Consider the following 14,347-nt stretch of genomic DNA (forward strand, 5'->3'; position numbering starts at 1 on the left):
GCGCAAACTGGTTATTTTCTCACTTCGATCGGAGCTGCAGCGGACTGCGACCTCCGATTCCGATTTCACAGCCGCAGCCACAGCCACAGCCACAGCCACATCTGAATCCACCTTGGACCCGTGCTCTCCGCCAGACTCATGTACTACGCTGTCGATTACTACGCGGATATGGGACAAATCTCTCAAGATGTAAGTAAGGCCCCTGCCACTGATGTGTGAAACATCTATATCATATACTTTCGTTTATATCAAAAGGGTCTATTTAAAAAATAATTAAAACTATTTATGTTCTCCAGTTAGCAGGAAAAGAAGCATAGCTCTACTTCGTGTTCATAATATAGGTCTTATCAGAGATATCTATCTGTGAATGTAAAGCTTATCTATCCCTTATGGAAATCACAAGATGGGTCCTCGCAAATGCATCTTATTGTTTGTTTTGAAGGGTAGCCAGTAGAAACTACAAATCGATTTTTATATTTAAGAAAATCACAGAACTACTTTACTGAAAGAAATTGAAAGTAATTTCTTGGTAAACCCAGGGCGGTATCTGCTCCAAGTGTTTCTTTCCTGCTGATTAGGCAGATCGCATGTTATGTGCCTGCGGCTGCCTTGGCTTTTATAGCCCATAACTGGCAAAAAACACTTCGTTTTATATGCTTGTTTACGCATTCGACATGAAGTAAAGCAAGTGTGGTCACAACATGTTGCTGCACATTCTGTGAGTTCCTGCAGGGAGAACGCTGTTCTATCTTAAATAATGCTTAATTAATGTTACTTTTTGCATCTACCTCTCGATTGGGCCCAAATTGTACTTCAAGGCTGGTTAGGCTGGGAATGCGTATTGTAATCAGGCGTCTGGTTTCATCCAACTGAGACATTAATTAACGCAAATGAGATGCGCAAAACTGCTTTCTGTAAACCGAAAATAGTTGTTTTCGTTCATACGTTGTAATGTGATATTGGCTTTGGTACTGCGTTGGAGAACATTTTCCAGAGCAGCATAATTACCTGTGGCAGCAGCAGGAAAACTTTAAACCGCACTGAAAATATTAATGGAAGCTGTGGAAATTCTCGAGACTGAAATCCTATATAGTCATCTGCATATGCACCACACATGCACACATACATCATTGGCTATTTGCAAAAAAGATAATTTGTTTGTAATTCTTGGAGAAAGAATGCTGATAAAAAGCGAAAATATGCTGGAAAAATAGCCAGCGGCGTTGCTAGGTTGGGTAAAAAATTAGTAGCTTGGTAACCAAAATTATTTGCCAACTTTTTAATGCGCAGCGAGTGCGAGGAAAGTGCTGTGGAATTTTTGTGAACCCCTCGGCTCTGATAAGCAGCCATGGGATATGGTGTATTTCAGTGCTCTCTCTGATATTCCTCATATGCATGGCTAGATGTAGACCCAGCCAGAGCCATAAAATAGATAACACCGAGCTGGCGACTCTGGTGTTTTGTTTTCATTTCGAACACGATTGCCAAACTGGGTCAGCTAATCAGCGAAATTGAATTTATGGAAATGGCGAGTAATTGCGACTTGAAGTTAATTCAATTAGAGTGGACTGAGCTAGGAAAATAAAGTGAAGGAATAATTGATTAGTAGCAGAAACAATGGATTGCTCATGCTGTTGGTTTTTGTTTTCTAATACTATCAGCGAATAACGTCGATTGAACGCCAGATGTAAGAAATAATGGAATGATCTTATGATTTATGGCTATGGGGGTCCATAATTCATTGTTATTGGTAACCTTAATTATTTAAAATAAAGTATCACAAGAAAAATTTATACTGATCACAAGACTTGGATTTTTCTTATTATTATTATTATTATTATTATTAAAAACTATTTTAAACTATTTTAAAACTGACAAGCAAACAAGAAGAAGGCCATGTTTATTTACCCATGAAATTATAACAAATATTCAATGTTAGTAACATCATTTTTGACATTAAGGATAGTGATATTAAACCCATTTTGTATTATTCATTATTCAAACCATTAAAAAATACACTTCGAATTCGGCTTAAAACTAAGAGTAGTTAAAAAATCAGAGACTGAAGACCTGCACTTCAGTGGGTCACTGCACTGGCAGCTGAATCAAAGTAAAACAATAATTTTAATTATCATTCCCCGATACTGAATGACAAAGAACGTAAACAGCCTGCGGCCGTCAGCCATCTGTGGCAGGCGAAGAATTTTATTTACGCAATGAAAATATAAATTGTATAAAAATACACAAGGCGGGGTAACGAAGGGGGCGGCTGAAGGGGTGGCCAAGTGGGTGGGTGGGCGTTCTTTTTTTTGGGTGGTGGGCTTTGCGATATGTGATTGTGGGTTGTGCCTGTGCCAGTCACTCAGTCAGCCACCGTGGCGGGAGAGCAATATCAAAATAAACAGATGTGCGCCATTCCCACTCTGGCAGCAGTCCAAAAAGGCTTTCGTCTTTGGCTGAGTGGCAAAAAGCACTGATTTAGTGATTGAGTGATTGAGCACATGACGCGATTTGATTTCAATCACAAAGATGCAAGAAGTGCGCTTTAGTGACTCGCCGCCCAGAAATCGGTCAAAATGTATCTTCATTTTAAGAGCGGAAGTCCGAATCTTTTGTTGAATCAAAGCAGATAAACATTTTCCAAATATATAGTAAGTTTGTAGTTTGCCCGAAAGTATTTTGCGCATAAATCTCTGGCACTAGTTTATAAATGTCAACAAAATATTCGCTATAATTAAGTATTTAACTATAGAGAAACGAGAATTTTCGGGCTGGTGTGGGTGAGTTCATTAACCCATTTCTCGTATATCAACTGAACTATTTCTGCGTTCTTCGTCTTGAAAACATACTGCGATTTGCATTGTTCAAGGGGTTTCTTATCACCCAACGTTATCTCTTGAAGACAGAGTGCTCTGCCATACACCAAGTACCATGTGCGCCTATAAACACAAAGACACAGTTTGCAGACAATGCGCACACACGCGTGCAGGGATACGAACGTACAATACACATTACAGACTCTGGTGTGGAGGTAGACCTAATAATTTGCCACACTTTGTGATGATTGTTTGCCATTTGCCAGTCGTGTTGTTGCACTCTATCAGCAGACAAAGTGTCGCTTCGAGTGCCAGACAGCTTATTTTTTTATTTAGGTATCCGAGGTTGGAAAACACGTACCACCACCCACTCGGAGGGGGAAAACAAGCACACTCACTTCTAGATTGAAGTACGAACCAAGGTGGGTTGGAAAAGAAGAGGTATCTTTTTATAGCCCATCAGAGGCCCTGGATGAACTAAAGTGTATTACGTTAAATGGGAATTAAAATAAATCTCTTTGTTTAAATTGTTTTAAAGCTAAGTAAATAATGTGCATTATCTTAAAATGTATAACTATTATTTAGTGTTCGATAACGCCTTTATCTGACAAGAATAATTAAGTCGTATTATGTTTTTGAATTAAAGTTAAATGCCCATATACAACGCTTGATTCAGTTTATAAATCACCAGACGCTTTGTTGATAGACTTCCATCCATTCGTCGTATTTATTAAATAGTGCAAGTTGCAAAAAAATATCGCACGGGCACGTTCAAATCGGCGAGTATATACGTAGGTATATGCATGCGAAATGTGCTCGTGTAGGGCTCGAACTATAGAAAAAATAGTTTATCACGTCTAGACAAGTCTCTTTATCTACGCACACAGCCAAGTACCTGGTTTTTACTCATATTTTAATTTTTGTGTGGCGAGAGTCCTAGTGTAGTGGTCGAGTCACTAAGCACATAAATAAAGTGCTCAGGTGCACGGCAGTGATAAGCTTTATTGGCTATATTCCGATCTGGTCGCCAAGGGGCAGAATAGCTGACCCATTTCGAAAAGGCAGGGCCAAGCATCTTATCAAGATTACGATTTAAATCGTGGCTATTTGTGCAAATGTTTAAAATTAGTTATCTAGTTAGTTTACTAGTTATTTGTGGGTGTAAGCGATTACAACATCTTAAATGTTTCTGGTTTTTTCTGAGATCGTTGCATTTGTGTATTATCTCCTACTGACTTTGAAGTTAGTTTTATAGCTTTTATACAGACGAGTGAGATAAAAAATTGTGATATTATAATGAAACCTGTAAACATTATTATTCCCTTATTATTATTTTCTATGGCCCTTTTAACCCAAAATTTTCAAGTTTAAACAACAGGTTAGTTAATTAGTTCTTTAAGGGTAAGATTTTCCTAACTGGTCATGTGAAAAAGTCAATTTTCTTAAAAAAGAGTGTATCTTAAAAAGCTTCTATCTATCTATCTAAATCTATCTTCTAAAATTTATACGGACAACACAAAGACGGACATGGCTGGATATACAGTATGGGATCGGAAATATACTCTATACAACTAGGGAAAAGTACAACCCTGAAACAGTATGGAAAGCGCTTTTGGCACTTGGCTTTCCCTGAGTTTTGATTGCATCTATTGAGTGGCTTTAGTGCTGTATCGCGTTTCGCAGCGTCATAGATTTTGTTTGCTGTCGGTGTTTTTAGTTTGCATTTCTATAACACCTGACGTTTTTTCCACTTTACTTGTTTACTTGCTCATTGTTGGGGCTCCGTGTCGCTGTCTCTTTCTCCGCACTGTGCCCGTCTCTCGCTGGCATTCTAGCATTTATGCTAATTTATTTGCCTGTTTACCAGCTTTTGTTTTAATCTGTTTGGGGCCGTGTTGACACTCACCGCGCTGTGAGCCGCAAAAGACAATGAATTTCCCGAGTCATTTGGGGCGGAGTTGAAATTACAGTTAATTTATTGTTATTCCCGAGGCTAATTATGCTAATTTATTAATTTGGCTTAGTTTGCGCTGGCGAAAATAAGAGGAAATCAAAATTAGTCCACAGCAATTAATTGCCCGCAATTAACATAAGCCCAAGAGCGTAAAGAGTTGCGTTCGCTCGTGCATCCGGCAGATACAAATTGCCAGTCGCACCGTACAGTGAACACTTCGCACGTCTCCGCCCTCTCACACCCCACTGCAGGCATTAGTATTCAGCGGTTCTACACTATCTTTGACTTAATCGCCACGCTCCATGATCTCGCACGTTAACAGTTGGCGCGGAAAGTCTTCGGCCAGCGGCGGATTGATTGGGGCCAGTGGCCTCAGTTTTGTTTTTTAATGGGTTGAAGCCACCCCCATATCACTGCCTTTTTGCGACTTATTGTTCGCGCTGCTTCCGTTCCTAGAGACTTTTTTCGTTTTTTGAAATCTTGAAATTGTTGCGCATTGCGAGGCTGTACATACATTTAGGGATACATCTCAAAAGTATCTTAAGGATTATTTGTTAATTATTTAAAAATATAAAGTCCTGAAATTTGGTTTAATTTTGTAAATGCATTGTTAGCTTTCTTTGCCGTAATAACGGCGCCATTAATAGTACTAGACGATAATATAAGTATATGTTCCCAACCAACTAACTTGTCGCACTTCCAAAACTAATGTCCATGAGCACGTCTTGAGGTCAGGGGGCTTTGATTACACACTTATGGGCTTACAAAGTGGATGATTTTGGGAAATGCATCCACTTGCAGGGGGAGCACGATTCAATTATCACGTATACGCCATGGCAGACGAACGGGTTTCGCAGGCGAGGGCGGTGGGGAAGGGAGGCGGGATGGAAGGGGCATGGAAAGCCAGAAAGCAGTGGAGAGCTTCGCCACATAGGAGTGTACGTCAGTGTGCACATAGAGGCGCAGAAATGGATATGCACTATAAGTGTACATGCCCATTAAACTTGGCCTAAGCTCCGTCCAAAGCTGCGACTGCCGGCTGCCGGACTGGATTGGGGCTGGGAATGGGTCGTGTGCTTTATAGTGTGTCACAGAAACTAGTTTTTGTTTTCCAAACGGGTTTCCCCAGCCGCGTGGGTGTGAGTGTGCCAATTTGTACATTTATGGATGCCCAAAGAGAACCCGAACCCTAATGATGGAAATGTCAACACGGTGCCATTTGCATATCTCTGCGACTCACCCTTTTAATTAGCAGGTGTAACGGTCGGGTTTGGGCTTCTATCACTTAGATTTAGTGGCTCAAAACTTTAGTTCCCCGATCGGCATAAACATATACGCACATAAATCATGATGATTAATGGCGCTACTCTTGTTTGTGCTTTGTTCGACATTTGTTATGTCCCAAATGCCCCGGCTACCAAAAGACACATCTCGGACATAAGAATTAATTAATTATGTGAAAGCGATGGCATTTAGTGGGGGAATTTGATGATTTACGAAAGGCCGGAGTGGATCGTTCGGTTATCAGATTAAACACGAATCCAACACACAGCCGTCGGTGCATCCCACATTCGAATCGAGAGCTCATCGCTGCCCCTATTTGGAGCCTTGCGGGTGGGTGGAATCTGAGGCTATTCATAGTTAGCATTGAAGACCGGGGCTGGGGACAAACTAGCACCAAATTATGAATATATTCAGTCTGCCCAAGTCTGTAGCCTAATCAGGTATACGACGTGCTGGCCCGCAATCCAATTCTGGTGCTCCTACCGGCAGCAAAATACTGCACCATAAATGCGGGCGTTCCTAATTAATATTGGGCAGTCTCCCAGCTAGCTCTTCCTGTGGTGCTGCTGTGATAAGCCGAAGCCGAAGCCAAGTGCACTCTGGGACCAGAGCTCAATAGCAGCCTTACAATGGCCGGGACTTTCAAACGTCTTATCCTTTTGTACCTGCAGCAGGGTATTGGGCCTCGGCTGCCATGGCAACCAGCTTTTGATTAAAAATATTGAGATGGCAAATGCACAGAAGAACTCCGCATGCGTTTTATTTTAGTTTATTAAATTCCTCGTCTTATTAAGCAATTGCCCTTACGCAGATGTGTCATATATCCAATTCGTACCTAATTATGCACGCCTCTTGCCGAGAACCGGTGAGTGTTTATGCCATCTGGGCGTATACGTGATGCCCAACAAAATCGGGGCCTAAAATTTGCAACTTTCGGAAAAAGAGAAGCCTGCAAACGGCACAAAAGCCAAGTCATGCACACCATTCTCGTTCTCGTTTTCGTGTTATAATTTCTGCTTCGAACAGGGAATTAGTTTCGCAAAGTTGTGCTTTTGGAATTTAATTTCCACATGCCTTACTCGATGTGGCATGAACCACACGTCGTATACGCAATGCGTTTGCTACAAACTTAATTTGCATTTAAATTATTTGTGTGTGGGGTTTCACGTTGGGGGATTTTATTAGGCACTGAGTCGCTCCTAGAATCAGTTACAACTGTTTATGCTTTAATATGGCTTTAAATTCCAGTGTTTCGCTGCAACGAAAACCGGAGCATCTGACCTTGACATGGATGAGCTGGATGACTTGGACCAGGTCACCCAAGTGATTGGCTACCATCCCCAGTTCCACGACCACTTTCTGCGCACCCAGAACTTTATAATGAAGGGAGATGGACCGCTGCCGAACGACTACAGATACTATTTGGCCATAATTGTGAGTAAATTAATCATTTTTGAAATTCCACGCATAACTGCCACGAAGCACCCAACTGCAACAGAAGGCATGAACTGTATCGTTCGGGTTGAGCAAACACCATCTTAAATTTGAACTAAGCTATTCAAAGCGACAGCTACATGTCATAGAGCTTACTTGTTGCTTTACATCTGCATCTGGATACTGTCGCTATCAGGCTTTAGCACTACTAATTGGATTGCCCCGAGCTTAGAAGCAGTTTTCTTTGGAACAAAGTTATTTCTTTAGGAAAACTGGCTACGATTTAATTTTGTTTGGTTGTTTTTCTTGTAACTATTCAGTGCTTATTTTATTTGTTTTTATTTAGTGCCAACATGGTGTTCTACGGCATTCCTATCTCCTTTTTATTAAGGGAATAGATGATTGAGTAATGATGCATTGCGCAGCTTATCCGCAGTCTAACAGTCTAACTCTGGATTGTAAAAATGGCATAAATCAATTATTTCACAAGTTTTACAGTTGTTGTTAATAATAGGCTTTCTTTTTGGGCCGCGGAATACAATTTGTGGCCTTGGTAGTGCGTGTGCAATAATCGTAAACCTCATAAAAATTACACATATATTTGCTGTTTATAGGTGACATGTCGGGGTCTTTGGCATTCCGCGTTCGACTCGGTAAATAACAAACACATTACATGAACTCACGCCCGAAAATATGGAACGGGTTTGCGCCGTCCACGCACGATTGAGATGCCTTTCCTCTACTTGATTTTCTGTTTTGTGCCGGAAAGTGCACCCAAGAGTCGTCTTCCGAAGAGCGCAGATTCTGGCAGCGCCTTTGTCTAGATTCGGGCCTCGGCGAATGTAAAATTATTTAAGATTTACGATGGCATGTCAGGGCATGCCATGATGCCATGATTCTGCCTGCCTGCCTGCCTGCCCAAGACTCATTAATGACAAACAACAAAATAATAAAAAAGCATGGGCAAAGCGTAAGACAAACAATGGGCCTTTTGCTCTCGATGCCCGAATATTTGTTGTTTTGGGTCACAAACATAGACGCTCACGCACCGCGATCGAAATAAGTTTCCACACATATTTTTAGCACACATTCAGGTGGTGGCATAGTTGGAGTCAATCTCTCCCAGGTCCCGAGAGCCGCGCACTGGGGGATTTCGATTGTGGGTCACGCGGATTCACACCTCGCAGTGCGGGGCTTGCGGCCTGGGGCCAAGGTTAGGTGAGAAGATCAAAACAAGTTACGTAATGCATAGAAAAATTTTACCTGAACCGCCGTTCGCACAGCAAAAAAAGTGGTTGAGTATGAAATGCCCATCGCACTGAAATTTCTATTATACCCATATTTGTTCTGTGTTTCAAAACAGAATAAATATCTTATACTTAGGCGCCGAAATATAGCAGCTCTTCCTTGTTAAATAACCAACTTTAGACCCCTTAACACCTAACTATTTTAAATATTGATATAATGACTATATTTTGATTTTAATAATTTGAATATCATGCACTGGGTTCAAACGAATCCATTAAGAAATAATTGAGCTGCACAGTAGTGACATGCATTTGCAGCTTTCAATAACTCACTCTTGTTTTATGTCAGTGCACTCATGCTAGCTTCCCCTCTGAAAACCCCCAGGCTGCCGCCCGACATCAATGTCCGTATCTGGTGAAGCGGTACGAGAAGGAGTTCATCAACCAGGGCGGAGATAGCGCCTGGCTGGGCGGCCTGGACTTTATACCACCCAAACTTCGTGCCATATACGATATCAATAAAATATTAGCCCATCGTCCCTGGCTGCTGCGCAAGGAGCACATCGAGGTGGGTCTTTCAATGCTGGCAACTTAAAGAACCGAAAGAGTGAGAGATGAAAATTTAATGATTTTCCAGCGGCTGACCAAGGGGAAGAACAGCTGGTCCCTGTCGGAGGTGGTGCACGCCATGGTGCTGCTTTCGCATTTCCACTCGCTGTCCTCCTTTGTGTTTTCCTGCGGTCTCACACAGAAGCTGGACGGCTTGTCTAGCCCAAAATTGAAGAGTCCGCCGGCCGTGGTGGCCGCCCATGAGCTGGAGCTCCTGGGCCCCCCGACCATCGGCAGCAACACCACCAACACCATCACCCCCACCTCCCCGACGGACCTGCAGAGAGCGAGGGAGATCTCGATCAACAATGCAAAGCCGGATTACAATAGCCAAACCGCAGCGAAACACAATGGAGGACCGGCACCTGACTCTGGAAGCACTGTCGGGGATGGCCAGGGACCCGATGCCACAGCCCTCAACGGATATTTGGGTAAGTGACTGGCTGCCAGCGCTAACGAGAAGCAGGAAATTTTTCATAACAGTTTAATTTCAATGATAATATTAAAAATACGTTTCCGCTAAATGGCAAAATGTTTTGTTGATTTCGGTCTAAGTACTGGAATGCGCCTAAGTTTTAATTGTTGGTTGCCAATGAATAAGTGAGGCCTTTGCCCCTGAAATCCTTGCCTAATTGGACTGACTTACAGCCACGGCGCAACAACTGCCGCAGCAGCACGGCATCAGTGTGGAGGCGCTTATGGAGCGCATGAAGGTCCTGTCCCAGAAGCAGGACGAGTGCAGCGAGGCCGAGCTGAGCAGCCGCTTCCAGAAGGTGGAGCAGCAGACCGCCGAGCTGGCTGCCGTGATTCCGGAGGCCACTGTTGCCGTGCCGACTAATCTAACGCACTACGTAGACGATGCCAATTTCATTTACCAGGACTTTGCCCGCCGCGGCACAGAGAGCATCAACACGTTTCGCATTCAGGACTACTCCTGGGAGGATCACGGCTATTCACTGGTGGATGGGTGAGTGATGTCCTATTGCCCGGAAGTGAGTTGCTCTGAAGAAAGGATTTTCGTTTTACGCCAGGCTGTACAACGATGTGGGAACCTTTTTGGATGCCAAGTTTCGGGCCGCCTACAATCTCACCTACTGCACCATGGGCGGCATCAAGAATGTGGACACGTCCAAGTTTCGACGGGCCATTTGGAACTACATCCAGTGCATCTACGGCATACGTCACGATGACTATGATTATGGGGAAGTGAATCAGGTAGGGGAATACAGTTTTAAAAGATTTATAATCGCGGTGCCATTTGAACTGAAGCCATTTATAAAGGTACGTAAAAGTATGCAACAACATGTTTTGAATGCGAAGTATCATTAATTGTTTTCCCTGCATACTTCGGACACTTTAAAATAGACTAAAAACTCTAGAAGTACGGTTTTTATAATTCATTAGTATTCCCTTCCTGAAATATTTCCCACTTTTCAAGAGTTAGATAATTTAAATTTGTTTGTTCGTTATTGTTTTTACTGCATACTTTTCCGCATCTCTGTAAGAGGTTTAAAAACTGAGGGAATTTCCCCTCATAGAAGAGTCTCCGATAAGTAATGTCACAATAATACGGATTTAATATATTTCCTTTCTCAAATGTTTCCAATAATGATATTTTTATTATTATTTTCATTACATACTTTCGGTCACTAAAAGTGTTTTAAAATCTTTAGTGATTCCCCCAAATGAAAGGGACTTTTATATGTATTACGCTTATAGTAATACAGATTAAAAACTTATTCCTAACGAAAAGTTTTCCATTAAAGGATTTAATCAAGGGAACTTCTTTTCCAGCTTCTTGTTCGCCCCTTGAAGATGTTTATTAAGACAGCCTGCTGCTTTCCCGAGCGTATTACAACCAAGGATTATGATAGTGTGCTGGTCGAGCTGCAGGACAGTGAAAAGGTGAGTGGAATTTTCCCAGTCTTCGTGGGCCTTGTGCATTAATCGTTGCTATCTAATACCTGGCCAACAGGTTCATGTGAATCTAATGATAATGGAAGCCCGTAATCAGGCCGAGTTACTCTATGCTCTGCGCGAGATAATGCGCTATATGACTTGATCTCATTAAGTGAATAAACATACGTATATCTATATATTACACGCCCAACAAAAGCAACTCACCTACACCCACTCACATTACCCACACGTACATGCATAAAACATTTTGTTATTTTGAGAGCGCATCGAAAATTCAGCGAAAGAAACGAAACGGAAACGGAAACCAGAGGACTTCAAAGACAGGAGGAGCCAACAGTTACACGGAGAGAAATAAATGCTTTCTGCTTGCTTATCAATGTCAGTGTATGCGCTAAGCTTACACAAACAGCAATTAATAGCCGTTCAATATTGGTGTCCATTAAATGAATGTGAAACGTTAACTACTCAATTAACAATAGTCTGTGTCTATGGTTAGCCAACACGCAAAATAATCACGTATACAACCACAATGCAAAAACGAAAGTGTTTCTTAAACTAAGCTGAACTCAAAAACAAAACTTTCTGTCTGTTTCCTCTTCGTGAATGTGCAAGCAATAATCACTGTACATATGTATTATGTTTTGTTTTATTATTTTAGCAAAATAAAAAAAATATTTTAAATATTCGACTTTTGTTTTATTTTTTTCTCAGTTTATGATATCTAATTTCCCCATTGATCGTTCTCTTAGCTATTAATTTGTTATAAAATTGACAACAAACGGTGACTTGAATCGTCGAGCTTTTGATGGAAAGATAATAAGTATATATGTCTATTTTGATAGTATTTAAAATCAACTAATCAGTGACTGTAATGTGAGTATCGCATCTAAAATATTTCTAAGGCATTCAATGTCCACGATTACGCATTCGATACCCGTCTTGGGTGATAAGGTCAAATAAGTATACACAGAGCTGAGCTAAGAATTTAATGGCAAATACACGAATTTAAATCTATGTTCACCTTAGAATAGGATTATTTTAAAATTTATGGCAGCTATCCAGAATTCAAAATGGATTAACAATTTTAGCTTTGCAAAATCTATACATTCAAGCTTCATGTTCTTTTTTGCACATTTTCCATTTCCATGTTGAGTTATTGATTAGGCGAAGGTACGGCACCATTTAAATAAACAACTCAATTGTTTCATACAGTACCTTTTTGCATTTATGTAGATATATTTGGCATTTTTGTCGAGATGCAGGTTTCGCACGAAATTCAATCGAAATATTTAAGTGAAAATGTATACTACTTTAATATTAAGGATCATGATTAAAAACAAGAAAGAAAGTAAGTTTGCAGTTAGGTGAAAAAGTCAATGTGAGTAACACCATTTTTCATTGCTATCGCTGCATTGATAATAAAATGTTTTATATTTAAATTTATTTGCGTGTATGTTAGACAACTAACTATATCTTCTTTCATATTGCTATCTAATTCGGTACAAACTGTTTAAACTTTAAAAGCTTTAAGTTTGTTCATATTAATTTTCCGATGGCAGCAATATAACAAAATCGACCCGATTTTTACAAAATTTATTCGAAAAACTCATTTACTAAATAAATTACATTTTGAAGGGTACTCAATATGTCGATTGTTTATTTCCCATTATTTTTCCAATTACTCCCATGGGAGCAATAAAAATAAGACACTTGAAAAGTTATCCATCACTATGTTGAAATCTTTTGAATAAAATCTGAAAGGAAATAATAATCTCATCCGACTCATTTATTTTAAAATTAAGTGCTTATAGTTAAGTCAATAAAACATTGTTAAAATCCAACTTGTTTTGGATTTGTCTATTTATTTCAAATCCCTAGTAAATTCGACTGACTTAGTTTATTATTAAGTTTGTTAAAATCCGATTTGGACTTTGAATTTGTCAGACTAATTCAAGTCCCTAAAAATTTCAACTGACTGAGTTTATTAAAAAAGAATTTAAAATACACTGATGGGTCAAAAAAAGTTTGACGAAATCCGATTTCCACTTGAAATTCGGAGGAATAATGAAAATCTTTACAAAAACATTGCATTAGGACGCTTTTTTAAGCATAATAGCTTTTCATTTAAGTTCGCTCATGGTTGTTTTAGAATAATTACATAAATGTATAGAATTAAAAAAAGCCAGAAATATGGTGCAAAGCGTATACTGTTAAGTATGATCAAATGCATCGTGCAACCTCAATTGTTCACAGGCCAATCAAGCGAGTTAGATTCAATTGTATATACAACTAGCGAGCAGTGGCAATTCAAAGATGTGATTTTACCGAATATATATACAAATATGTGTATTCCTTTGCAAATAATTAAATACATAGAACGAGTATATATATTTGGCTTAGGCGTAACTCTTCACAACTACACTAATAACCAACTTCATAGTACATGTTCTTGTATCAATGGAACGCTGAGTGTAACTTGTAGGTGAAAACTATTTGGTATAAAAGTATACTCAATAGTTACTAAAGCTCAAAACAGGCTGTTCAAAAACAGAACAAATATACGAATTTAAATTTGTGTGTTTTAATACGGCAATTCAATTGCCTAGACAATTTTAATGTTGAGTGTTCTTCGTCAACATATTTATGAGCATTTGCTCCTTATAGAACTAAGGAAATTTTAACATAAAACACACCTACACAAAAAGAAGACAAATTTCATGTTTACAAATTTAGGAATAACTTTGTAATATTAATGAAACCATTTTAAACAATTTTATTGTTATATCCGTCGGTCTTTGTGTCTAACTTAACCATGTTAAATTAATACTATTAAAATAATACTTTAAGGAAAACGGTTGAATACAATCAAACAAATAGGAGAGAATCAGTCTAAGATACCAAATTAATGACAAATAAAAAATAAATCGATTTTAAACGGTTTATCAATTTAAACCAGAATACTCCCTCTGAGGGAAAAATAAAATATTTACGAAGTATTTATAACTAATGCTTGTTCTATGAGAGAGATCAGGCTATCTGCGATACCAACCATTTCCTGACTGCTTGTTGGAGAACTCGATCTC

At 39.7% G+C, this 14,347-nt stretch overlaps 1 protein-coding gene across 2 annotated transcripts; it reads left to right on the forward strand.

The window, feature by feature from the left end:
• Positions 1-44: 44 nt before the first annotated feature.
• On the forward strand, positions 45-11,949 carry LOC108026762 (sestrin homolog). Of its 2 annotated transcripts, none has more exons than XM_044092371.2 (8): positions 45-189; positions 7,303-7,488; positions 9,085-9,303; positions 9,373-9,775; positions 9,993-10,311; positions 10,376-10,559; positions 11,139-11,249; positions 11,320-11,949. In XM_044092371.2, exons 1-8 carry the CDS (start codon positions 139-141, stop codon positions 11,404-11,406), a joined length of 1,560 nt encoding a protein of 519 aa, XP_043948306.1. In that variant the 5' UTR covers positions 45-138; the 3' UTR covers positions 11,407-11,949. The 2 variants fall into 2 exon arrangements, with proteins under 2 accessions (XP_043948306.1, XP_016953391.1); XM_017097902.3 differs by having other exon boundaries at positions 9,121-9,303.
• Positions 11,950-14,347: the final 2,398 nt, after the last annotated feature.

This window comes from Drosophila biarmipes, chromosome 2R (genome assembly GCF_025231255.1).
Source record: "Drosophila biarmipes strain raj3 chromosome 2R, RU_DBia_V1.1, whole genome shotgun sequence".
Taxonomy (NCBI): domain Eukaryota; kingdom Metazoa; phylum Arthropoda; class Insecta; order Diptera; family Drosophilidae; genus Drosophila; species Drosophila biarmipes.